General features: G+C 49.0%; 1 protein-coding gene across 2 annotated transcripts; it reads right to left on the bottom strand.

Moving 5' to 3' along the window:
* Nucleotides 1-21,570: 21,570 nt before the first annotated feature.
* Nucleotides 21,571-25,710, bottom strand: LOC128114364 (H-2 class I histocompatibility antigen, L-D alpha chain-like). Of its 2 annotated transcripts, XM_052744295.1 has the most exons (8): nucleotides 25,585-25,710; nucleotides 25,114-25,383; nucleotides 24,612-24,887; nucleotides 22,768-23,043; nucleotides 22,532-22,645; nucleotides 22,322-22,354; nucleotides 22,127-22,174; nucleotides 21,571-21,988 (listed from the first exon to the last, which is right to left on the bottom strand). In XM_052744295.1, the coding sequence occupies exons 1-8, from the start codon at nucleotides 25,655-25,657 to the stop codon at nucleotides 21,984-21,986; spliced, it is 1,095 nt and encodes a 364-aa protein (XP_052600255.1). In that variant the 5' UTR covers nucleotides 25,658-25,710; the 3' UTR covers nucleotides 21,571-21,983. The 2 variants fall into 2 exon arrangements, with proteins under 2 accessions (XP_052600255.1, XP_052600256.1); XM_052744296.1 differs by lacking the exon at nucleotides 22,127-22,174.
* Between the last annotated feature and the right edge of the window lie 759 nt (nucleotides 25,711-26,469).

Raw genomic sequence — 26,469 nt, 5'->3', positions numbered from 1 at the left:
TGTGGAGAAGTGTTACAGCTGTGCTCCACTATGGAGAAGTGTTACAGCTGTGCTCCACTGTGGAGAAGTGTTACAGCTGTGCTCCACTGTGGAGAAGTTACAGCTGTGCTCCACTGTGAAGAAGTGTTACAGCTGTGCTCCACTGTGGAGAAGTGTTACAGCTGTGCTCCACTATGGAGAAGTGTTACAGCTGTGCTCCACTATGGAGAAGTTACAGCTGTGCTCCACTATGGAGAAGAGTTACAGCTGTGCTCCACTATGGAGAAGAGTTACAGCTGTGCTCCACTGTGGAGAAGTGTTACAGCTGTGCTCCACTATGGAGAAGTGTTACAGCTGTGCTCCACTGTGGAGAAGTTACAGCTGTGCTCCACTGTGGAGAAGGTACAGCTGTGCTCCCCTGTGGAGAAGTTACAGCTGTGCTCCCCTGTGGAGAAGTTACAGCTGTGCTCCACTGTGGAGAAGTTACAGCTGTGCTCCACTGTGGAGAAGTTACAGCTGTGCTCCACTGTGGAGAAGTTACAGCTGTGCTCCACTGTGGAGAAGTTACAGCTGTGCTCCACTGTGGAGAAGTTACAGCTGTGCTCCACTGTGGAGAAGTTACAGCTGTGCTCCACTATGAAGAAGTGTTACAGCTGTGCTCCACTGTGGAGAAGTTACAGCTGTGCTCCACTGTGGAGAAGTTACAGCTGTGCTCCACTGTGGAGAAGTTACAGCTGTGCTCCACTATGGAGAAGAGTTACAGCTGTGCTCCACTGTGGAGAAGTGTTACAGTTGTCTCCACTATGGGAAAATTTCACCAGTGAAAGTGTTTTGTTCTGGTCCAGGGAAAGTGTCAGAACTGGGCTTCACTCTGGTAAAAATGTCACACTGCACAACAAACCTCACTCAAGAGATTTCTTGGAAGGAGGAATCCAGGAGGGTGGCTGCCTCTAGGGAGAGAAACAGCAGCAAACAGAACAAGGCACAGAGTTTATGTAGGGTTTTTGGGGGGAAGGGCAGAGCTTTCCAGGGTGGCTTGGGATTGGTGGGTTTTTGTAGCCTGACTCTGGGGCAAGCTCCGGGCTTGGTGGGATTTCAAGCCCTGGTCTTGGGGTCAAGTCAGGGGCGGGGTGTATTTCCTTGGCCTGGATCTCAGGGATAGTCAGGGAGGGACAGAGTGTTCTCACCCTACAGGGACAAGCCCTTCTTTGGGGTGACAGGAGCCTGATCCCTGGAGCTGGCCCACCTGGTAGGTCCTCCAAGGAGGGCAGACACCAAGAGGGCAGAGCTTGGCATGGGCTGTCCCTGGGGCTGGGCTCTTTCTTCTCTTATGCCAGTCCCATGCTGTGACCTGACTTAACGCAAATAGTCTCTCTGAGACTGGGCACTGGGCCAGGATACTCTGAGTTTGAATTCCAATGTTATGGGTGAGCTCTGTGGGGAGGTGTTGATCCTGCTGGGGCCCTTGGGTTTTTGGTAGTTTGGGGTCCTGCCCTTCCTCCAGGGTTTATTTTAAGTGTCCCATTCCCTGGGATCAGGACTACTATTTTGTTTTGTTTGAGATAGCGTCCCATTTTATAGCTCTGGCAGCCTGGAATTTACTTTGTAGACCAAGTTGGACTAGAACTCATAGATGCCCACTTCCCTCTTCCTCCTGAGTCCTGGATTGAGGCCTGCACCACTATGGCCAGCCATGACTGGTGTGTGGTCACTGGTTTGTGCTTTAACTAAAAGGGCCTTAGGGAGGGCAGGAGGAACCACCTGTGTACAGGTTAGAAGCTCCTCTGTCTCTCCATAGCTTTCCTTTCTCTGTGTCCAATGGACTTGGATCCTCTTTGAATGTTCTAGTGGCCCTGTTCCAAGGTGACATCTCTATCCTGGGGGAAGCTGTGAGAGGATTCTGTAGACGAAACTCTAAACGGTCTCATCAAATAGGAAACACAGAGCCAAATACACAGTTAAAAGCCCAAGAGATAGAGCAGTAGCGAAGAGCCAAGACCACCTTATCTTACCAATCGCTGCTGTTGCTTCCCCTGAGAGAGAGACCTTCTTCCTGTGTGACTGTCTTTTTATTGCCTTTCTGTTCTGCCTTCTCATTGGCTCTAAACCCAACCACAGGACTTCCTCATTACTGCCTGTCTATACAGACCTCTAGGTCTCTATGGTTGGTACTGGGATTAAAGGTTCAGATCACCATGCTTGGCTGTGTCCTTGACCACACAGAGACTCTGCCTGCGGTGTGATCGGATTAAGGGCGTGTGCCACCAATGCCAGACTTCTGCTCAATGGCTAACTTTTACCTCTGATCTCCAGGCAACTTTATTTATTTATTTATTTATTTATTTATTTATTTATTTATTTATTTATTTTTTGGTTTTTCGAGACAGGGTTTCTCTGTGTAGCTTTGCGCCTTTCCTGGAACTCACTTGGTAGCCCAGGCTGGCCTCGAACTCACAGAGATCCGCCTGGCTCTGCCTCCCGAGTGCTGGGATTAAAGGCGTGCGCCACCACCGCCCGGCAACTTTATTTATTAACATACAAATAAAACCACATTTCATCACAAATAAAATATCACCACAGGATTCCTTCAGGGATGCCCTAGGAGAACTCTGATCAGGGCCAAAGCCATTGCTGCCGCCTGCTGGCCTTTTCCTTTCTGTTTAGAAGGATCACAGAACAGTATCCCACAGGATGGTGGGGCTGGTTTGGGTGATGGGTGCTCTGGAAGGTCCTTTGTTGTCTGTGGTTCTGTCTGGTTTCTTTCTTCTTTTATCCATCATCAGGGATCTTTCTATTTTCCAAAGTCTATGAAGCTCCCTTCCCTCAGTTTCTCCCTGGTCCTCCTTCCTAGCTGTGAGTCCCTCACTCTCTAAGAGGGAGGTTTGCAGAAATCTGGGCTATGAAAGGTGGGGCTCAGCCTGGAGCTGTGGGGTTGTCCAGGAGGTGAAATGAGGGGGGCAGGAGCAAAAAAAAAAAAAAAAGCTCCTTCAGCAGGAATTTGAAATTTTGGTTTGGTGATCTCAGCTTGAGGAAGGTGTCAGGTGCAGTCCTGGGACTATCCTGCAGTCCTACTGCTCCAGGAGGGCACCAGCCTGTCTGTTCCTGCAGCGAATGAATGGGATCCTTGAGGTCTTTCTGAGCAGTGTCAAAGAACAGGAGTCAGAGAGAATGTGATTTCAGTGGGTTTCTGTCTGGGGAAGATGATGGAGTCAGAGTGCTGTCTGTAGTGGGCAGAGGGGTGTAGCACAAATCCTAATTGGTCTTAATAACAAAAACCCAGAGTCAGATATCAGGGTGAAAGCTGAAAGATCAGAGAAGCAGAGCAGCAGCCACTAGAAAGACTTCTTACCTCTAGGAATCCTCAGTCTGAAAGGAGATGATCCTGTCTCTAGGAATCCTCAGACTGAATGGGCCCTAGTCCTCGTTGAAAGAGCCAAACTCCTGTCTCCCCTGCCTTATATCCCTGTCTTCACCCAGCCATATCACTTCCTGTCGCAACTTTCCTAGTGCTGGGGTTAATGACGTGTGTACTTCCCAAGTACTGGGAGTAAAGGCATGAGATCCCAAGTGGTGGGATTAAAGGTGTGTGCCACCACTGCCTGGCTTTGTTTCTCTTTTAGATTAGATTAATCTGCTTGTAGTCCAGGTTGGCCTGGAACTCACAGAGATTCATCTGCCTCTGCCTCCTGAGTGCTAGTACTGAAGGTGTGTGCCACCACTGCCTGGCCTCGATAGCTAACTGTGGCTGGCTCTGCCCTCTGGTCTGCAGACAAGCTTTGTTTGTTGAGTGCACACAAAGTATCACCAGAGGGAAAAGCGGTGGACACTGTGCATTTGACACCAAACAGGACTTGGCGGCCCCAGTTCTCCTCCCTAAGTCCTGCATCCTGGCTTGGTTGGGCCCTGGCTCTCCTTGCCCCTCTGTGTGCATGTCCTCACTAGTCCCCTCTGGTCCCAGACCTGAGGCTGTCTCCTGGCAGCTCCTTTGAATCACATTCAGGACTTCTTGGAGGTCTGCTGCTCAGCGACCACTTCCCACCAGTGTGGGGACCGTTCTCAAGCCCGTGAAGCCTTGCTCTCCTGAAGGAGGTCAGCAGCCCGTTCTCACACACTAGAGGCCTCAAGGCATGGGGTTCTCAGCTTCCTTTCACCCTGTTTGCCATCTGGGAGGGAGACCCCAGGCCCAGCAGCCTCTCCTCTGGCTAGGAGGTGGGGGTCTGTGATGGCTGGAGATACCTGAGCTGAGGGGTTGGAGTCTGAGCTGTGTCCCCTCAGACTGCACCAGCTCCTGCTTCCCGGGATCCTCTCCCCTCCAGAGCTCCTCTACACTTGTGAACTCTACAGTTCCAATGATGCTTCCTCCCGGCTTCTGTCCTTCAGGCTGTCCCTTCCTGTCTTTATTACTAGGGAGTCTGATGCTCCATCTCCTGCTCCCATGATGGATCATCACTTAGGAGGGGTCTAGTTCAGAAGGCCACACTGCACTGTAGCTTCCCCAACACCCCAACACCCAATGAGTTTCAGTGTGGTTTTATTTTATTTTTAAATTTAAAAATGGTATCTATTTATTGGGCTGGCTAGATGGCTCAGTGGTTAAGAGCACCTGTTGCTCATGCAGAGGACCTGGGATCAGTTCCCAGAACCCACACGGCAGCTCTTGATCCTTCCTGTCCTCTGTTCCAGGGGACCTGATGCCCTCTTCTGACTTTTGTGTGCACCAGGCATAGATCCATGCAGGTGAATTACCCAAGCACATAAAATGAATAAATTTACCATTTTTAATTGAAATTTAAAAATTCCACTTATTTGTTTATTAACGAGCGAGTGAGAGAATGCTAATGGACTGAGGTCGGAGGAGAATGAACAGGAGTCAGTTTTCTCCTTCCCCATGTGACTCCTGGAGAGTGAACTCAGTCCTCAGGCTTGGTGGAAATGTCTCTACCCACTGAACAATGCTCCAGATTGTGGATTTATTTTCAAATGCCTTTGAAAAAGGTATCAGTTAACAAACAGTCACACATATTTGGAGTGCACTGTGATGTTTTGAAGCTTGTGTACATTTTGGAGTGATTATGGGTGATTGTCTTATTGGACAAGTTACTGTCTGTCCCTGTGTGGCGGGCTGTTGTCACTCGGCAGTCTCCTCAGATCCGTCCACGGTGCAGCAGTTGGTGGAACCTCCCTGTCTGCTCATGTCCACCCAGTCACTGTTTCATTCCGACCATCAGCTTGGATTGTCTCCACCTCTGGATGTTGATGACACGGTTGCTATAGACCTGGGGTCTCATCTGTTGTCCAAGTTGACCTTGAACACTTGGCAATCCTCCTGCCTCACCCTCCAGTGCTGGGATTATGGTGTCGGTCACGGTGCCTGGCTGCCTGTTTGGTTTTCCCTAACCCTAACCCTAACCCCCTGCACAGTGGGATCCTTGTGAGCTCTGAGAGTGTTTATATCACACCTATGAGGCCTATGAAAACTACCAGCTGAAGATTCTCTGGTCCAGGGTGAGAACCTGAGCATCTGGGCCTAGGGAGGTGAGGCTCAGCCAGAGCAGAAGCTGCTGGGCCAGGGTCCTGGCCACCTCCCTGCAGACTGTCCATCAGGGAGAGCCCTCCACTGGCCTCACAGCCATTCACACCTTTGTTAAGCAGCACAGAGGGAGGTCACTCAGAGGCCTCCTGCTGTCCTGTGGAGTCAAGAATTAGAGAGAGAACACACTGGAAGAGGATCTGGATGGGTAACTGAGGCGTTCTGCAGGCAGCAGAGGGGAGAAGACCGAGGCAGTTGACTGCCTCCTTAGAGAGAATCTGGGGTCACCACGAACCTCATCAGCTCTGCCTTCTCCAGAGTCCCCAGCAGGGAATGGGACCTGCAGTGCGGCCTTGGAGGGGACTGTCCATCTTGGCTTCAGCTTCTGTTGTAAAATGTCTCTCTGACTGGGCTCTGAAGGGGTCACCCCTGAGCATGGACACCCAGCAGTCTCAGGAGGTCTTCCCTATGGGAATGGGACCCACAAGTCATGGGTGACAATCAGGATTCACAGGAGAAGAGGGAGGTTCAGCTCCATGTGGAACTCAGCAGGGTCAGTACCACAAACCATGTGCTCTTTTGTGAGCCTGGTGGAGGCCAGCAGGGGTCAGAGGTCAGCTGGGAGCTCCTGGATAAGAAGGCCACCCACTTGAGCTTCAGGCTTGTTGAGTTCCAGGCCGCTCTAAGCCCCTCTCTGCCTCTGCAGACAGAAGGTCTGCCAGCAGGCATGGCTCCAAGTCCTCTCTGTGCCTAAGTAGGGTGCCACTGGGGACAGTGCCCTGTCTATTTTAACTAGGTGAAACTGTGCAAGCCTCGGGCTAGGGAGCCGGCAAGGAGGAGGGGGAATGCCTCACTCACAGCTGGGGGCTAAACCTGCCAGGGAACTGAGACCTGATTAGCTCTTTTTCAGGAATGGAACCCTGTAGGTTTTTCCTGGTGTTAAGGAGCTCTGCTTCAGGTACCGACCAGACCAGCCAGGGTCTGGAATTTGCCCCATGTGAGCACCAGACATTGGTTAAAATATTAAGGCAACTCCACATAGTTAAAAGGGAGGTTTATTTTGTGAGATAACTTACAAGTGAAGGGATAGGTTACAGGGTCTGGGAAAGGTGGAGTGCAGTCAGGTGGTGTTCTCTGGAGAACTCTGCTCAGTCTACCTCCAGCATTCAGGGTCCAGGAACCAAGAGAGCTCCCCCATCTGGATCTTGGGTCTTCAGGGGTCCTCACCAAAGCCTCAAAGGGGGTGTATTTCCAGGTCAAAGCTGGAATGGCTACCCACTACAATCAGATTGGGTTTTTCATGGTGGCCTTTAATCCCAGCATTTGGGAGGCAGAGACAGGTGCACCTCTATGAGTTTGAGGCCAGCCTGATCTACACAGAGCTCCAGGTGTCAACAAGAATTTCTGCAAAGAAGCTGTGTCTGCAAAAACTGATTGGTTAGACCTGCAGTGATGTGGAGAGGTGGGAAGATGCAGGTCCAGAGGCTAATTACATTATCTTGGGCTAGCCTCGGACTCCTGAAGAGCCATTTCTTGCCCACCTCTGAGTGGAAACCAACATCCAATGACTAATAGATAAAAACCTTTGAAATCTATTAACTTAAGGACCACTGCCTTCCACTAACCCCAAAACTAAGAATGTCACCAATTAGCATCTGAGGCTGTAGGAGAGAATCCCCCATCTTGCTGTAACCACCTCTAAAAGATTCTGGCAATGTGTTTGAACAGTATCTTGATCTGTGGCTTTCTTTGTTCTGCTCCTAGGAAAACTTCATGCAACTGCCTCCATGTTGGAACATGGGGTTTGGGGTGATCTAAATCCATGGTCACTCAAATATGGCTCTGACGTTTTTCTGTCAGCTTAGCAGCTGCACATGAATCTACTGCTACTTTAATTATTGTCTGTGGCCCCTCGGCCCCTCAGTCAGTGCCCACTGGCCACTCAGGACATGGCCTGGTGGGGCTAGGGTTCCGATATGTAGGTTTAAATTTAGTCTCTATCATTCTATTTATCAACAAGACTCAGGAGTCAAAGGCTGGGGTGAAAACCTGCCAGCTCAGAGAGGCTGAGTAGCAACTAGGACTCTTCCCTCATCCCAGAACCTAGAGAAGCTTAAACTCCAGTCCCCGCCCTTTCCTTCCTGTAAGTCTTTTCTATCCAAATTGCTGGCTTCTCTATGGCCAGTTCTGGTCAGCTTGTTGCTGGCACCACCCCCCAATTCAAGGTATAACTTTATTGGGAAGTCTCAGAAATGTCAGAGTGAGATCAAAATATCCCACAACATGGCTCTACATTAAACAATTTGTTATTCCCTTTGAAGTCAGAGCTGTGTGTTTTGGGTGACACAGGCCAGGAGGGCTACCCTGTGAGACTCTGTGGAAAGAAAACAAAATGGGTGAAGCTGGAGTGGCCTCTCCAGCACCCTTTCACCTCTGAAAGTGTTGAGTTCCCTTTTCTTTTGTCAATTATCACCCGCTGATGCATCACAGGGAACAGTGTTGCCCAGCTTCAAAGAGTAAACTGTGGGCAGGTTAACACAGGACCGAGGCCCCACTTGCTCTGTGACAGGAACAAAGTGCTGTTTCCTCAGCCAGTGGGTCCCTAAGGGAACCCGCACCAGAGTGAACATGGCAGATCCTCTTCAGTGCCAGGCTGGGTGGAGGGGACTGCTGGTCAAGATCTGGTCAGAGCCAGCTTCCCAGACCTGCAGAAGGTCCTTCTGTGGAAGCCACAATTCCTGGATGAGGAGAGCTTGGGGTGATCTCTCTCTCTCACTTCTTCCCTCTTTTCCTTCTTTCTTTCTCTTTCTTCTCTTCCTTTCTCTCTCTCTCTCTCTCTCTCTCTCTCTCTCTCTCTCTCTCTCTCTCTCTCTCTCTCGTTCTTTCTACCCAGACCCCACCCCTGTACTTTGTAGACCAGGGTGGCCTTGAACTCAGAGAGATCCCCCTGCCTCTGCCTCCTGAGTACTGGGATTGAGGCCTGCACCACTGTGCCTGGCCATGACTGGGTTTGGTCACTGGTTTGTGCTTTAACTAAAAGGGCCTCATCGAGGGCAGGAGGAGCCAACTGTGTACAAGTCAGAAGCTCCTCTGGCTCTCCATAGCTTTCCTTTCTCTGTGTCACATGGACTTGGACGCCCCTTGGACCTTCTAGGGGCCCTGTTCTGAGGTGACATCTCTACCCTAGGGGAAGCTGTGGTTGGATTCCTTTAGGGAGTCCCTGGGAGAACTCTGATCAGAGCCATTGCTGCCCTCTGCTGCCCTCTTGTGACTATTTGAGATAATGCACTTGCTGCACACACCTGACCCCCTGAGTGTCATCCTGGGACCCACATGTGGGAAGGAGAGAACCAACTACCACAGGTTATCCTCTGAACTCCATACATGTGCCATATCACGTGTGTGCCCTGCCCCCACACTACACACAATATAATTTATTTTAAAGAAGAAACAAGATAAAACCCTAATGACCAGAGAGGCCACTCTGCTTAAGAGTATATATTCAGTGTCTACAGTCAGGTGACTCACAACAATCCGTAATGCCACGTACTGGCCTCCAAGGGCCATGCATTCTCAGACACACACCCACACACACAGGCTCATATATGCATATAATTAAACAATATAAGCCAGGCATGGTGACACACACCTTTAATCCCAGCACTCAGGAGACAGAGGCAGGCAGATCCCTGTTAGTTTGAGGCCAGCCTTGTCTACATAGTGAGTTCCAGTCCAGCCTGGACTACATAGTGAGACCCTGTCTCTAAAAGAAAAGAAATCATTAAACAGTCGAATGCCTCTCTCAGTTACACTTGACCCCATCCTCTCCTGTACCCATCCCTCCCTCAGTTCCTCATCAGTTCTCAAAGACTATGACCATGATGTCACCTCCCTGTCTTCTCCAGCACAAACTATGTCCTCAGAGTCTCCACCTTTGTCCCTCTGTCTGAGAACCCACCCACCCTGCATCTAGTGGACATCTCAGCCCGGCATCACCTTCTGGGGCCTCCATGTCCCTCCTCCTGTGTCCCTGACAGTCTTCCTCTTCTTCACCCATGGCGACTCTGTCTTCCTCCAGGACAGTCTGCAACTCTGCCTGCTGCCTCACCCCCTCCCTCTCACACCCAGAGTTAGTCCAGGGGGAAGAGCTGTGATGTCACCTGCAGAGTGGACCCAGGATGCCTCACTTCCCATCCCCCATCTCACAGCGGAGGAGACTGGGGTGTGCAGCAGGAGCAGGACTCTGCTTCCCCAGGTCCCCACTGCCTGCCTGGCTCCTGCCCTGCTAGAGTTCCCTCCAGCAGACCCTGTCAGGAGAGAAGTTGTGTGTCTGTCCCCTTGTGCTCAACCGCTCTAACTCCCTGTCACACTGTGAGGACAGGTCTGTGTTGTGTGACAGACTTTCCCTGGAAAGACACACACATGTCTGTTCACCTCAGATAGAGAACTCAGGGCTGACAAGGGAACCATTGCATCAATTTCCAGCTTGTGAACCCGGGAGGTTTTACTGGGGTCACCAACAGGAGTGGGGGGGAGGGGTTACTCACGGGGGCAGGAATAACTCCCAGTCCATGCATCCCTGAAAAGCCCACCCCAACACAGGAAGTGACTCATGAACTTCCTCCCTGCCGTCCTCTGCACAGCTTCCAGGCAGCTGGAAGATCAGAGAATTCCCTCCACAACTGGATGCTCAGTGCGCTCCCCCAGAGCATGTTTCTCCTTTCCATACTGCTGGGGAGGAATTCTAGAGAGTTGTCGGTTTCTTTATATAAAGTTATTTTGTTTTACATACATGTGTGTTTAGTATGTAAGTATGTACATGCACCATGTGTGTGCAGTGCCCGCTGAGGTGAGGGAAGGGCTTGAATCCCTGGAACTGGAGTCACAGACAACTGTGAGCAGTCATGTGAGGCTGGGACTCGAACCCTGTGCTCTGGAGGAGCAGTCAGTGCTCCTCCCCAAGGAGCCTTCTCTCCAGCCCCTCTTCCAACTTGCTGTTCTCCCAGACACAGGACCTTTTGTCACCTCCTGAGTGTCATGGGCCTCCCTGTCCCTCCAAGAGGGAATGTTTCAACTCAGAAAAAACTGCTATGAAACGGTTGGACATTTCCAGCATTCTCTGGGCCTCATGGTGTACAGACTGTGATCTGCTCCAGGCCTCTGCTTCCTTATACTCAGATTACATATCCATGCTCCTGCCTCAGAGCATCTGATGGCATGATCCACAGCCTGGAAGGAACCTGGTTCAGTAGCCTTGAGAATGATTTCTTCTTCCTCCTCCTCCTCCTCCTCCTCTTCCTCCTCCTCCTCCTCCTCTTCCTCCTCCTCCTTCTTCTTACTCTTATTCTTGTTCTTGTTCTTCTTTTTCCATCAGAGAGCCTTCATCCAGGAACTGAAGGAAACAGAAGCAGAGATCCTAAGCCAAGCACTGGACTAAGCTCCAGGAGTCCTGTTGAAGAGAGGGAGGAGGGATTGTAGGAGCCATCAGGGTCAAGGTCATGACAGGGGAACCCACAGAGACAGCTGACCTGAGCTCATAGGAGTTCAGGGACTCTGGACTGACAGCTAAGGGGCCTGCATGGGACTGACCTAAGCCCTCTGCATGTGTGTGACAGTTGTGCACCTGGTCTGTTTGAGGGGGTCCTAGCTGTGAGATCAGTACCTGTCCCTGGCACTTGAGCTGGCATTTGGGAATCCATTCCCCATGCTGGGTTACCTCACCCAGCCTTGATGCAGGGGGAGGAGCTTGGTCCTGCCTCCACCTGATGTGCCATGCTTTCTTGACGCCCATGGGAGGCCTGCATCTTTCTGAATGGAACAGAGGAGGAGTGGATGGGGGTAGGGAACAGGAGGAGAAGAGGGAGGGGAAACTGTATTTGGCATGTAAAATAAAGAAAAAATTTAATAAATTATTATTATTTTTTTTTTCAAGACAGGGTTTCTCTGTATAGTTTTGGTGCCTGTCGTGGATCTCACTCTGTAGCCCAGGCTGGCCTCGAACTCACAGAGATCCACCTGGTTCTGCCTCCCGAGTGCTGGGATTAAAGGTGTGTGCCACCACCACCCGTCAAATTATTATCTTTTATTTATTCTTCTTTCATACAATAAATCCCAATCAGAGTGTCCCCCCTCCAAGTCCCCCCTCCTCTCCCATTTCCTTGATGGCTAAGGATGTTGAGCGTTTCTTCTTTTTATATAAAAAATTATTTTATTTTACATCCCAGCTGCAGTTTCTCCTCTCCTCCCATCCCTCCCCCACCCCTCTGTTCCCATCCCCAATACACTCCTCCTCCATTTCTGTTTAGGAAAGGACAGGTCTCCCATAGAGATCAACAAAACATCACATATCAAGTCACAGAAAGACTAAGCACCTCCTCATATATTGAGTCTGGGCAAGGAGACCAGTATGGAGAGTAGGGTCCCAAAAGTCAGTAACAGAGTTGGAGTCAGCCCCTGCTCCCACCATTAGGAGTCCCACAAGAAGACCAAGGTTCACAACTGTCACATGTAAGCAGAGGGCCTAGGTCAGTCCCATGCAGGCTCCCTGGTTGTCATTCAGTCTCTGGGAACCCCCATGAGCCCAGGTTCATTGATTCTGTGAGTTTTCTTGTGGTGTCCTTGACTCCCCTGGCTCCTATAATTTTTTATGCCCCCTCTTCTGTAGGAATCTCCAAACTCCACCTAATGTTTGGCTGTGAGTCTGCATGTTTCCATCAGTTGGTGGATGGAGCCTCTCTAATGACAATTGGGCTAGGCACCAATCTGGTCACAAGACAGCCAGTTCAGGTTATGTATCGATATTGATAAGAGTCTTGCTGGGGTCGTTTTTAGATTCCTGGGAGATTCCCTTGCACCAGGTCTTTTATCTGACCCTGAAATGTCCCCCCCCTTTCTAGTAGTCTCTTTCAGTACTCTCCCCTCTTTGTCCCCCAACCTGATCCCTCAAGTTCCCATCCCTACCTGCCCCTCGCCCACTCATGAAATCTCTATTTTTCTTTCCTAGGGAGATCCAGGTGTCCCCCCATGAACCCTCTTTGTTACCTAGTCTCTTAGAGTCTGTGGATTGTAGCCTAGTTATCCTTCTTTTTACCGCTAATATCCACTTATGACTGAGTCCATGTCATCTTTGTCTTTCATGGTCTGGGTTACCTCACTCTAGTTCCACCCATTTGACTTCAAATTTCCTGGTGTTCTTGTAAATATACCACATTTTCTTTTTTTTTCTTTTTTTTTTTTTGGTTTTTCGAGACAGGGTTTCTCTGTGTAGCTTTGCGCCTTTCCTGGGACTCACTTGGTAGCCCAGGCTGGCCTCAAACTCACAGAGATCCGCCTGGCTCTGCCTCCCGAGTGCTGGGATTAAAGGCGTGCGCCACCACTGCCCAGCCACCACATTTTCTTTATACATTCATGGTTGAGGGACATCTAGGTTGTTTCCAGGTTCTGGCTGTTACAAATAAAGCTGCTATGAACGTAGTTGAGCAAGTGTCCTTGTAGGATGATTGAGTGCTCCTTGGGCATTTGCCCAAGAGTGGTATAGCTGGGTATTGTGACAGATTGTTTCCCAGTTTTCTGAGAAACCACCACACTGACTTCCAAAGTGGCTGCACAAGTTTACACTCCCCCCAGCAATGGAGTTTACATCCTCTCCAGCATGAGCTGTCACTTGTGTTTTTGATCATAGCCATTCTGACAGGCGTAAGATGGAATCTCAGAGTCCTTTTGATTTGTATTTCCTGATGGTGAAGGATGATGAACAACTCCTTAAGTGTTTCTTGGCCATTTGGGATTCTTCTGTTGAGAATTCTCTGTTTAGATCTGTACTTCATTTTTAATTGGATTTTTATTTGGTTAGTTGATACCTACTTTCTTAAGTTCTTGATATAGTTTGGAAATCAGTCTGTGGAATGTGGGGTTGGTGAGGATATTTTCCCAATCAGTACGCTGCTGTTTTGTTGTATTGACAGTGTCCTTTGCCTTAAAAAACTTTTCAGTTTCTACATATCAGCCACGGATTCCCTTGTTTTCCCCCCTCCTGTCCCCCTCACCTTCCCCCTAGCCCCCCCCATTCCCATCTCCTCCAGGGCAAAGCCTTCCCCAATGTAGAACTGAATTGTATTGCAAAATAAAAATTTAAAAAAAAATGGGGGAAAAAAAAGATTTGCTTTAAAACAAATGGAAAAATAAAATAATCCAAAACAACAACAAAAAAAAAAACTTTTCAGTTTCATGAGGTCCCATTTATGGTGATCTTAGTGCCTGTGCTGTTGGTGTTCTGTTTAGGAAGCTGTCTCCTGTGCCAATGTTGTTGAACATTTCTTGAAATGCTTCTTGTCCATTTGAAATTCTTTTGTTAGGAATTCTCTGTTTAGATCTGTACACTATTTTTTAATTGGATTGTTTGACTTGGCTATCAGTATTTTCTTTAGGATGTTATCTCCTGTATTGATGTGTTCAAGGCTTTTCTCTTCTTTCTCTTCTGTCAGGTTCAGTGTATCTGGATTTATGTTGAGGTCTTTGAACTATTTGGACTTGGGTTTTGTGCTGCGTAATATATACAGATCTATTTGCATTCTACTACATGCAGACATCCAGCTAGACCAGCAACAATTGTTGAAGATGCTTTCTTTTATCCGTTGTGTAATTTTTTGGCTTCTTTTTCAAAAATCAGGTGTCCATAGGTGTGTGGGTGTATGTCTGGGTCTTTGATTCAATTCCATTGATCAACATGTCAGTTTTTATGCCAATTCCATGCAGCTTTTATCACTAAAGCTCTACAGTGGAGCTTGAAATCAGGGATTGTGAAACCCCCTGAAGTTCTTTTATTGTTTAGGATTGTTTTTCCTGTCTTGGGTTTGTTGCTTTTCCATATGAAGTTGAGCCTTTTCCTTTGAAGGACCATAAAAAATTTGATGGGGATGGTGTCGATTCTGTGGACTGCTTTTGGTAAGATGGCCATTTTTACTATGTTAACCCTACAGATCCCTGAGGACGGGGGATTTTTTCATCTTCTGATATCTTCTTCAGTTTCCTTCTTCAGAGACTTGAGTTTCATCGTACAAGCCTTTCACTTAACGGGTTTAGTTTCCCCAAGATATTTATATTTTTGGTGGCTATTGTGAAGGATGTTGTTTCCCTGATTTCTTTCTCGGTGTGTTTATCATTTGTATTTAGGAGGCCTACTGATATTTTTTGAGTAATCTTGTATCCAGCCACATCGCTGAAGGTGTTTATCAGCTGTAGGAGTTCCCTGGTAGAATGTTTGGGGTTCTCTTATGTATACCATGATATCATATGCAAATAAAGATACTTTCATTTCTTCCTTCCTTCCTTTCTTTTTCTTTTTCTTTTCTTTCTTTCTTTCTTTTTTTTTTTTGGTTGTTGTTTTTCGAGACAGGGTTTCTCTGTGTAGTTTTGGTGCCTGTCCTGGATCTCGCTCTGTAGACCAGGCTGGCCTCAAACTCACAGAGATCCACCTGCCTCTGCCTCCCAAGTGCTGGGATTAAAGGTGTGCCGAACTGCTGCCCGGCAACTTCTTCCTTTCTTAAAGAAATCGAAGGAATAAATAAAAATTAGAGGAAATGAGTAAATCCCTTAATGAAAGTCATGAAAACCAAGGAAAAACAAACAAACAGTTGAAGGAAGCAAATAAAAGTGTTCAAGACCTGAAAATGGAAACAGAAGCAATGAAGAAAACACCAACTGAGAGAGTTCTGGAAATGGAAAATCTAGGTAAGTGAACAGGGACTACAGATGCTTCACCAACAGAATGCAAGGGATGGAGGAGAGAATCTCAGGCATTGGAGATACAATAGAAGAGATAGACACATCGGTCAAAGAAAACATTCAGTCTAAACATCCCTGACCCAAAATATCCAGGAAATCTGGAACACTATGAAAGACCCAACCTAAGGATAACAGAAATAGAAATGAGGAAAAAACCCAGTTCAAAGGCCCAGAAAATATTTCCAACAAAATAATAGAAAGTTTTCCTAACCAAAGAAGGAGAAGTCTACAAAGATACAAACAGATTGGATCAGAAGAAAGTCTCCAAGCCATATAATAATCAAAACACCAAACATACAGAACAAAGAAAGACTATTAAAAGCTTCAGGGGAAAAGAACAAGCACATAAATGGAGACCTATTTGGATCACCGCTGCTTTTCAGTGGAGACTCTAAAATCCAGAAGGGCCTGGACAGATGTGCTGCAGACTCTAGGAGACCACAGATGCCAGCCCAGATTACTATACCCAGCAAAACTTTCAATTACCATGGACGAAGGAAAAAAAGATATTTTTTGACAAAGTCAATGTTTTTTTAAAGATTTATTTAGTTATTATGTATACAGTGTTCTGCCTGCGTATATGGCTGCAGGCCAGAAGAGGGCACCAGATCTCATCACAGATGGTTGGGAGCCATCATGTGGTTGCTGGGAATTGAACTCAGGACCTTTGGAAGAGCAGCCAGTGCTCTTAACCTCTGAGCCATCTCTCCAGCCTGACAAAGTCAATTTTAAACAGTATCTATCTACAAATCCAGCACTATAGAAGGTGCTAGAAGGAAAACCCAACACATGTGGGTTAATTACACCCACAAAAACACTGGAAATAAATGATTTCACAGTAGCAAAACCAAAGAAGGGAAACACACACACACACACACACACACACACACACACACACACACAACACCACCAACAACAACAACAACAAGAAAATAACAGAGATTAACAATCATTGGTCATTGACATCTCTAAATATTAACGGATTCAATTCTCCAATAAAAAGACACAGACTAACAGAATGAATGCAAAAACAGGATCCATCCTTCTGCTGCATACAAGAAACACATTTTAACACTAAAGATAGGCATTACCTCAGATTAAAGGGTTGGAAAAACAGATTCCAAGAAAATGGATCCAAGAAGCAAGCTGGTGTAGCCACTCTGATACCTAACAAATAGACTTCATCCAAAATTAATCAAAAAAGAGAGGGAAGAACACTTTGTATTTATCAAAGGAAAAATCCACCAAGATGATGTTTCAATTCATAACATCTATGCCCTTAACACAGGGCCACCCATGTTTGTAAAAAAAAAAAAAACATTACTAAAGAATAAACCATACATCGACCATCACACATGGATAGTGGGAGACTTCAGTAGACCCCACTCTGACCAATGGACAGGTCAACCAGACAAACACTAAACAGGGAAGTACTGGAGCTAACAGACATTACACCAAATGGACCCAGCAGATATCTACAGAACATTCTATTCAAACACAAAAGAATACACCTTCTTCTCAGCAACTCATGGAACTTTCTCCAAAATTGATCACATACCATGACACAAAGTAAGTCTCAACAGATACAAGAAAATTGAAATAATCCTCTCTAAACGAACAGACAACCACTACTTAAAGCTGGATTTCAACAACAACAGAAAGCCTAAAAACTCATGGAAACTGAACAACTCTCTTTTGAATGACTACCGGGTTAAGACAGAAATAAAGAAAGAAATGAAATGAAAGACTTTCTAGAATTCAATGAATATTAGTGTACAACATACCCAAACTTATGGGACACAATGAGAGTTGCTAAGAAGAGAGTTCATAGCACTAAGTGCCTTTAAAAAGAAATTGGAGAGATCTCATACTAGCAACTTAACAGCACACTTGAAAGCTCTAGAATATAAAAAGCAAGCACACACAAGAGGAGTAGCTGGCAAGAAATAATCAAACTGAGTACTGACATCTATAAAATAGAAACAAAGGGAACAACACAAGGAATCAATGAAACAAAGAGTTGGCTCTTTGAGAAAGTCAACAAGGTAGACAAACCTTATCCAAGTTAAGTAGAAGTCACAGAGAGAATATCCAAATTAGCAAAATCAGAAATGAAAAGGGTACATAACAACAGACACCAAGGAATTTTAAGAATCATTAGGTTGTAGACAGAAGTTTCTGTCCCGCCACCAACTCCCAAGCCCAGCATCAGCTTCCCAAATAATTGACTCAAAGCCTTAATATAAAGTATAAATACTAGGCCAGTAGCTCAGGCTTATTACTAACTAGCTCTTACACTTAAATTAACCCATAATTCTTATCCATTTAGCCTTGTGGCTTAGTACCTTTTCTCAGTATGGCATTCTTATCTTGCTTCCTCTGTATCTGGCTGATGACTCCTGACTCTGTCCTTCCTCTTTCCAGCATTCTTAGTTTGGCCTTCCCACCTAACTTCCTGCCCAGCTACTGGGCTGTCAGCTTTCTATTAACCAATGAAAGTAATGCATATTCATCTTGTAGAAAAGGATTATTCCACAGCATTACGTCATACTTTAAAAACCTATACTCCCCAAAATTGTAAAATCTAAATGAAATAGCAATTTTCTTGATAAATACCACTTGTCAAAGTTAAATCAAGATCAGTAGACAACTTAAAACGACCTAGAATCCCTAAGGAAATATAAGCAGTCATTAAAAGTCTACCAACAAGCCGGGCGGTGGTGGCGTATGCCTTTAATCCCAGCACTCGGGAGGCAGAGTCAGGCGGATCTCTGTGAGTTCGAGGCCAGCCTGGGCTACCAAGTGAGTTCCAGGAGAGGCACAAAGCTACACAGAGAAACCCTGTCTCGAAAAACCAAAAAAAAAAAAGAAAAAAGAAAAGAAAAAGAAAAAAGAGTTTACCAACAAAAAAAGTCCAGGGTCAGACACTTTTAGCCCAGAATTCTACCAGATATTCAAAGAATTGCTTTCAATACTCCTCGAATTATTCCACAAAATAGAAACAGAAGGAACATTGCAAAATTCCTTTTATAAGGCCACAGTCACACTGGTACCCAAACCACACAAAGATTCAACACAGAAAGTGAATTACCAATCATTTCCCCTTATGAACATAGATGCAAAAATACTCAACAAAATACTTGTATATAAACAAGCTGAAAGAAAAAAATATATGAACATCTCTTTAGATGCTGAAAAAAGCCTTTGACAAAATCCAACACTCCTTCATGATAAAAGTCTTGGAGAGATCAGGGATACAAGGGACCTACATAAACATAATCAAGACAATTCACAGCAAACCTACAGCCAACATCAAATTAAATGGAGAGAAACTCAAAGCAATTCCACTAAAATCAGGAACAAGACAAGGCTGTCCACTCTGTCCATATCTGTTCACTCTGGACTGGAAGTTCTAACCAGAGAAATCAGACAACTGAAGGAGATCAAGGGGATACAAATTGGAAAGGAAGAAGTCAAAGACTGATTCTATAGGATCTTCAAAACTCTCCTCAGATGTCACCCTCTGAATGACACCACACTGAACACCTATTTAAACAGCGTCCTTAGGGCAGGGTGGATGACTGAGACTCTGAGAACACCTTCTGCTCCTGACAGAACCAAGTTCAGTTCCCAGCACCCACACCCAGGGGATCTGACACCCTCTTTTGACCTCCAGGAGCCCTGCACTCACCTGACCACACCCGCATGGATGCCACACATCCACTGTGGTGGATTCAGTGAGAAATGTCCCCATAGTGTTGAGTTGTTGAACGTTGTTTCCTAGTAGGTGGTGCTATTTGGGGAGGTTGAGGTTTAAAAGGTGTGGCCTTGCTGGAGAAAGTATTTTACTAGGGGAGGGAGGGCTGTGAGAGTCAAACCATCTGCCTCCATTTTGCTCTCTCTGCTTCCTGTTTGCACCTGAAGCTGTGAGTTCTCAGCTTCCTGCTCCACCACCATGCCTGCAGCTCTGCCCTGCTTGCCTGCCGTGATGCACTCTTTCCGTGGGAGCTGTAGAGCAAACAAACCCTTCTAAATGTTGCTTTGCTCATGGTGTTTTATCATAGCAACAGAACAGAAATTAACACAAACACATAATTAAAAAATAATTTTTGAGATGGTGTCACTATGGAGACCAGGCTAGACTTGAACTCACAGATCTCCACCTGCCTCTACTTTGAAAGGGCTAGGAATAAAGCATGTATGTGCCAGCATGCCACACTAAAAAAATTAATAAATTTTACAAAATGATAGCTCTCTGCCCTGTTCCTCTCCCCTGCACTCTGGACACCTTCCCTTCTGCCCTCCACCTCCTGACACCACCTGCCCTTGTTTATTCCCTTACACTGTATCACAGGCATCTTCCCACCACAGCGCTTGCTCCAGGAGACCAGCAACATTGTATCACTTCCTAGTGTGTCTTAGAAACAGGACTTCATCTCACATCTGGAACAGACTCTGTGGGCTGATCACAATGGACACTGCTCTGTCCCCTGCTTGAGGAGTGGATTTCCTCCACCCCAGATAGAGACAGAAAGCAGACCAAGGAAAACATCCATCCAGGGTCAGCTCACTGAACCCTGAGCTCACTGGTCACTCACAGGAGCCTGGGTGAGTCGGGATAACCACTGATCTGCCCACCCCAGTGTGCATGTCACTCACACAGCTGCATCACTGCAGTCCCCTGCACAGCTCCCAGCAGCTCCACTCAACAGTCTCCTCTCCCTCAGGAACTGCAGCTGGTTTAACCCTGAGAGGGAAGCGCTACATTGTGTCAGCTCCATGAACCTGTAGCTTCTTGTGTTTCCTGAGCCTCATCAGCTCCTCCTGGCTCCAGCAGGGATGTTTTAGTCTAGAGGAGAATTCACACACTCACCTCCCTCTTCTACAGAAGCTCCCTTGATTAACACAACCTCAGGCCACATGCTGGTGTGTGGAGTGCAGCACCCAGGTCCCCTCACACTGAGGTCAGGGTCACCTGAGCTTTCCCTCAGCCAAGCCCTCCCTCCCTCTCCACCTGCCTTCCTGTCTTTGATCCATGATCCTATTTATTTTTTTATTCAGTCATCAAACATTTCTTGGGTATGAATGTCTGCTGGGTCCCAGGCACTGGAAGTCACCATCCCTCACAAGACAAAGATGGCAGCATCATGACAGAGATTGTCACCTTCTTGGTCTTCAACATCTCAGCTAAGGTTCCTGGAACTCTTAACTTGAGGTCACAAAACTAGAAGACAAAATTGCAGGGGCCGGAACCGGAGCAGGGGTGAAGTAATTCCATCTCTGGTGTTCCCAGATTTCCCAATCTATTTTATGAAAGGTTCATTAATTTTATGTCTATGAGTGTTTTCCTTGACTGTATGTGTTTGTACCATGTGCCTATCTGGTGACCACAGGGGCAGTGGAAGCCGTGGAACAGGAGTTATGGATGGTGTGAGGATTGGTGTGGGTGCTGGGATTTGAACCCGGGTCCTCTGCAAGAGCAGCAAGTGCTCTCAACCCCTGAGCCATCTCTGCAGTCCCTAGACTATGTCTTTTAAATAAACTTATATCTCCAGTCAACTCAGCCTGTAAATTCCTGAGTCACCACTGGGGGCAGCACCAGGATTCCCAGAGCCAGGGAGGGGAGGGGACCTTGGGCAGAACACAGATCCAACAGGACAGATCTGAGATGAGACCCTGTGGATCCCTCCTCTCTGTCCATCCTACAACCCGGGTTAGATTCTGAAAGATGTGAAAGGAGAGAACCTCCAGGGAGGGGCCTGGAAGGAGGCAGGAGCTCGGGAGACTGAAGTTCATCCCCTCATCCCACAGTCTCCTGAGTCAGGGACCTAGTTGGGCCTTGGGAGACAAGGATGGACAGACACATCTTAATGCTGTCACTCAGGGAGCCCAAAGGATAATGAGGCAGGGACCACTCACAGGAACAAGAACAGGCCTAGACCTCCATACAAACTAAAGAGACAAGAAATAAACAGAGAAGACAGGGTGAAGAGCCATGGCCAGGTCAGAGCCCAGGCTGACCTGTCACAGCTGCCCTGGCTGCTCACAATCCTGGGGACAGGACAAGGCTCTCTCATCCCAGTGTCCCTGTGATCACAGACTCTCAGCATGTGGTTCAAGTGATGAAGAGAACAGAGCCAGGTGACAGAGCTGAGGAGTGATCATGTCACAGCCAACAACGGACTGAGCTCCACCTGGGCACAGCCCTGTTCACACTCAGCTCCCATAGCCGCATCTTGTCCACCGGATACACACAGCACAAAGAACACAGATTCTGGAAGGTTCTCCATGATGCCATTTATTTCATCCACAAACTCTAAGTATCTCAATCATTCAATTTACCCGCCAATCAACCTGTCAGATCAAGGACGTGAACAATCAAGTTCACATTCAGATTCTTATTTTCAGTGGGGAGTCAGGGGCTACAGCTAAGGGCAGCATGGAGGTGACAGGATGCAGATGTCCCCTCCTGTCTGCTGGACCAGGAAGGTTGGCTGTGGAAGGGAACACAGGCAGTGCAGGGACAGGGTCCTGGTGTGCAGGGGTGGCCGGGCTCCCAGTTCTTCACATGGAGCCCATAGGGTCACAGGGAAGATCAGACACTGTTGCTGAGAGTGAACTGAGGGGCTCAGGACGTCACAGGAGAGACCTGAGCACATCTCTGTCACTCTGTCAGGCCGGGCAGCTGTCTTCACGCTACAAACAAGAGTTATGAACAATCACTGTGAAGACAACATCCCAACATCCACCCCTCACTCAGAGGTGATTCTGGGAGTCCCTGAACCCCAATCATGTCCACTTTACCCCTCCCCAAATCAGTCCCCAGAGTGTCACCTTTACAGTCTGGGAGAGACACATCAGAGCTCTGGGCACTGTCCCTGCCTAGGGTAAAATTATATATAGTCACAGGAAGGTGAAAACATGGCCTCTAGAAGATTTCACTGGAGGAGGTATTATGGGTTGGCAGAGCTCCCCAAATACTCCAGCTTCACCCCAGGGCCTCAGGACAATCCTGCTCCCCACACTTACCTGTAGCCAGAGCATAGTTCCCTCCTTTTCCACCTGTGAGGAGAAAAGCTGTGAGAGATCAGGGAAGACCCCAACCCTAGGAAGTTTGCAGAACTGACAACAGACCCAGGTCAGAGACAGGAGCAATGAGGGGTGTGGATGTTTCCCATTAATGAGGCAGAGCACACTTCTAAAAGGGGCTGAGAGAGAACCAGACCTGCCCTTTCCTACCTGTGTTTCTCCTCTTCCTCACAACAGCCACCACAGCAACAACGGCCACAGCTCCAAGGAGAACCAGAACAGCAATGATGATTGCCGTGATGGGGACAGTGGACTGAGGAGGCTCTGGAAGGGAAGGACAGGAGGGGAAGTTGAGGGTCATGACCCCAGCTCTCAGCCCTGACCTCATGGTCTACAGAAGGCTCTAGCTTCCCCTGACCCCAGCTCTGCACCCACACCCTCCTTACCCCATCTCAGGGTGAGGGGCTCAGGCAGCCCCTCATGGTGCACAAGGCATGTGTATCTCTCTTCCTCCCCGGAAGGCACCACCACAGCTGCCCACGTCTGGAAGGTTCCATCCCCAGAAGGTCTGGTCTCCACCAGCTCCATGTCCTGAATGAGATCCTCCCCATCCCTCTGCCAGGTCACGGAGATCTCAGCAGGGTAGAAGCCCAGGGCCCAGCACCTCAGGGTGCCGTCTCCTTTCAGTGTGGGGTGATGGGTCACATGTGCCTTTGGGGGATCTGTGTGGAAGATTTAAGAAATCCCACAATTAACAAGATAAACAGAAATCTGCAAAGACAAAGTTAAATCAATGATGACACTAAACTCTGTCTGTTTGGACAATTCTGTCATCACACTAGTGACCTCAGGTAGAGCTGGTCCCCTCATCACAGAGCTGCACATTTTCCTGAGGGGACTCAGTAACTAAGAGGGAATCCACATGAGCCAGCAGGTCAGCATGGTCTTCCTCATGTGATGTTCTATAGCGTTAGTTAGGTAGTTAAAGAATAGAAGAAGGAAAATAGTTAATTTATATATGTTATTAATTCATATCAAAATAAGAAATCAGGTACAAGGGCTCCATGAAGGGTGCCACCAACTCCTGCTGCCACCATTGAGGCACAAGCACTGTGGCCATCTTGCTGACCAGCATAACTGTCTCTCCAGTGAACAGCCATCACCAAAGTGTGCAGCAGAAATGTGGTGAACCTCTGACACTCAGCCAGAGAAAGTGACTCCCCAACTCCTGCCTCTGGGGACAAGATACAAGGCATTGTCACCAGGACCCCTGGAAGTGTGCTGTGGAGCCCAGTGCAGCACTCCCTGGGACACAGCAGTGCTCACAGGGGTGTGTGGATCTTCCCTGTCACTCCTGTCCTGGAGCTGCAGAAGACGCTGTCTCTGAGGAAGTTCAATTCCTAATCCACCAGGACAACTCTGTGACTTGTTGGGGCTGAGGGAGAGCAGGAGGGCTCTGGATGTTAATATGGCAGAAAACAGTCTAAGCTCACAGGAACCTTTCTAGTTTAAAGGAAACACTGACTTGTCTAATTATGCAGATTAGCAGTTCCCCCTGGCTCCTGTGGAGACTGATACAGATGATAATAAAGGGGGAGAGAGAGAAGCAGTATCACCCCAGTGAGGGAAAAAAAAAACTGACTAAAAGCAAAATAATATCAGAGAGGGAGAGAGGGAGAGAGGGAGAGGGGGGAGAGAGAGAGAGAGAGAGAGAGAGAGAGAGAGAGAGAGAGAGAGAAACTTCCACAATTTAGTATTTGTCCAGGATAATCCATAAGTGCTCACGTGATCATTTTAGGAACAGACAGAACTGATGTGTGAGGGATGTAAACCTCACCCACAGGAATCTGGGAGAACGTATTCTTGGGAAAGTTCTAGAAACTGTGGAACCAGCCTAGGGTAGGGGCGTCCATGTCTCCCATAAGGTAAAGGAGACTTCCGGTCCTGTCGTGTAAGGCTGACACACTCAGATGACAGGACTCAGTTTCCACAGACCCTGGTGTGGGCAGAGACCCCGGCCTGGGAGAGGCCATGGCTGACAGCGGCTGCAGACTGCAGGAGCCACTGTGGTGATGTCGGGATCTCCTCTCCCTCCTCCTGACACAGATTTGCAACTGTCCAGGGAGAAGGCTGAGCCTGGGGGTCAGTGCGGCCCCTGCCATGCTGGATCAGGAGACCCAGGGACACTGTCTGCCCTGAGACAGGGGCATGACCCCAGCTGAGGGGTTTCTTCTTCCTCAGGACTGAGCCCAGCCCGAGGCAGAGGGAGGAGCTGCCCGTGGCCCTGCACCTGTGCGCTGCAGCGTGTCCTTCCCGATCTCCAGGTATCTGCGCAGCCACTCCACGCACGCGCCCTCCAGGTAGGCCCTGTCTGTCTCTGCAACACCAGCCTGCTCCCACTTGCGCCGGGTGATCTGCGCCGCCGTGTCCGCCGCCGTCCACGTCGTCAGGTCGTCGTTCAGGGCGATGTAATCGCGGCCGTCGTAGGCGAACTGTTCGTACCCGCGGAGGAGGCGCCCGTCCGACCCCACGTCACAGCCGTACATCGTCTGGATGGTGTGAGAGCCTGCGGGACCCCGCGGTCAGCCCCGCCCACCCGGGGGTCAGCCCCGCCCACGGCCACGCCCACCCGCCCCGGCCCGGCCCCGCCCACCCGCGGACTCCTCTAAACCGAAAGGGAAACCGGTTCCGGTCCCCGACTCTCCTCCCGAACCTCGGACCCGGGACCCGGGGCGACTCCGGCCCGGACGTAGGGACGTGGCGGGTCGTGACCTCCGACCCGCGTCACTCACCGCCCTCGCTCTGGTTGTAGTAGCCGAGCAGGGTCCTCAGGTTCCCTCGGAAAGTCTGCTCGTTGCTCTTGGCTTTCTCTGTCTCCCTCTCCCAATACTCCGGCCCCTCCCGCTCCACCCACGGCGCCCGCGGCTCCATCCTCGGAGTCTCCGCGTCGCTGTCGAAGCGCACGAACTGCGTGTCGTCCACGTAGCCGACTTCCATGTACCGGGGCTCCCCGAGGCCGGGCCGGGACACGATGGTGTTGAAATACCACATGGAGTGCGAGCCTGGGGGCGGCGCGCGGTGAGACCCCGACCCTCCTCCCGGACCCCGGGCGGGTGCGCGGGCCGGGAGGGGAGCAGGGCGCGGGGCTCGGGACGCGGTGGAGAAGGGCGGGAGGGTCTGGCCGGGCGACGCGGGGACGCGGCTTCCCCGGGGCCGCCCCCGCCCTCCCCGCAGGGTCGTTTCCCTCCCGACCCCGCACTCACCCGCGCGGGTCCGGGTCGGGGCCAGGGCGGCCGCCAGCAGCAGGAGCAGCGTGCGCGGAGCCGTCGCCCCCATCTCGGATCTGGGGCGTCTGAGTTCCGCGGGCTGCGAGGACTTTATAACCCGTGACCGCGGCGACGCTGATTGGTTCTCCGCGATCTCGGCACCCAATGAGGGTGAGAACAGGACACTCGTCATCAGTGTCCGGGCAGAAGGACCCGACCCAGGTCAGGAGCTGGAGAAGTGAAACTGGGGACCTGGGGATCCCCAGCCCTGGGCTCCCACCCCAGACCTCACCGCCTGGGGACTGAGACTTTGCTGAACCCTGTGCTGCGGGACGGAGCGCTGTTTGTCGTGGTGTCTCTGAGCCGCCTAAGGACAACTGTCTCCTCAGGTTCGTCAGGATGAAACCTAAGAGCACGAAGTGTCCAGGGAAAACACACACAGCACTTGAAATGAATGTTCACCGAAACAGGTGCTGTCGGAGTCCTGGTGAGGGTGCGGGGCTGCCGTGGACACCGTCATCGGGAGGTGACTGGAGTTTTCACAGCTCTGGTCAAGGGCTTTTGACCCTGTGTTATGTGACTCTCCGTGCTGGAGTCCCTACTCACCTCTGCTTTCACTTTCTACTTCAGTTATGTGTGGCTGGGATTTGAAGACATCAAGTCAAAATCCACAGAAACAAAAAAGACTAATTAATTTTTCTCCGAACTACTCAACAAGGATGAAACCTCAGATCCCCAGTGTGTACCTCTGCCATGAGAATCACCCTCTGCCCGGTGTCCACCCTGCACAGGCCTGAGGAACTCAGGATCCAACTGTTCTCAGACCCAGGGCTCCACAGGGCTGTGACGTTCATCTCCCTCATCTCATCGGCTCATAAAGTG

The sequence above is a fragment of the Peromyscus californicus genome, unplaced genomic scaffold (genome assembly GCF_007827085.1).
Source record: "Peromyscus californicus insignis strain IS unplaced genomic scaffold, ASM782708v3 Scaffold_19__1_contigs__length_69161282, whole genome shotgun sequence".
NCBI classification, from domain to species: domain Eukaryota; kingdom Metazoa; phylum Chordata; class Mammalia; order Rodentia; family Cricetidae; genus Peromyscus; species Peromyscus californicus.
Note: the sequence above shows the minus strand (reverse complement) of the source record. Positions and strands in the feature narration are given on the sequence as shown.

Coding starts and splice junctions, on each gene's coding strand:
- LOC128114364 (XM_052744295.1), bottom strand. CDS start 25,657: ATGGGGGCGACGGCTCCGCGCACGCTGCTCCTGCTGCTGGCGGCCGCC. Junction 25,384..25,584: donor CCCGACCCGGACCCGCGCGG/GTGAGTGCGGGG, acceptor CGCCGCCCCCAG/GCTCGCACTCCATGTGGTAT. Junction 22,175..22,321: donor GAACTATGCTCTGGCTACAG/GTAAGTGTGGGG, acceptor ATTTTACCCTAG/GCAGGGACAGTGCCCAGAGC.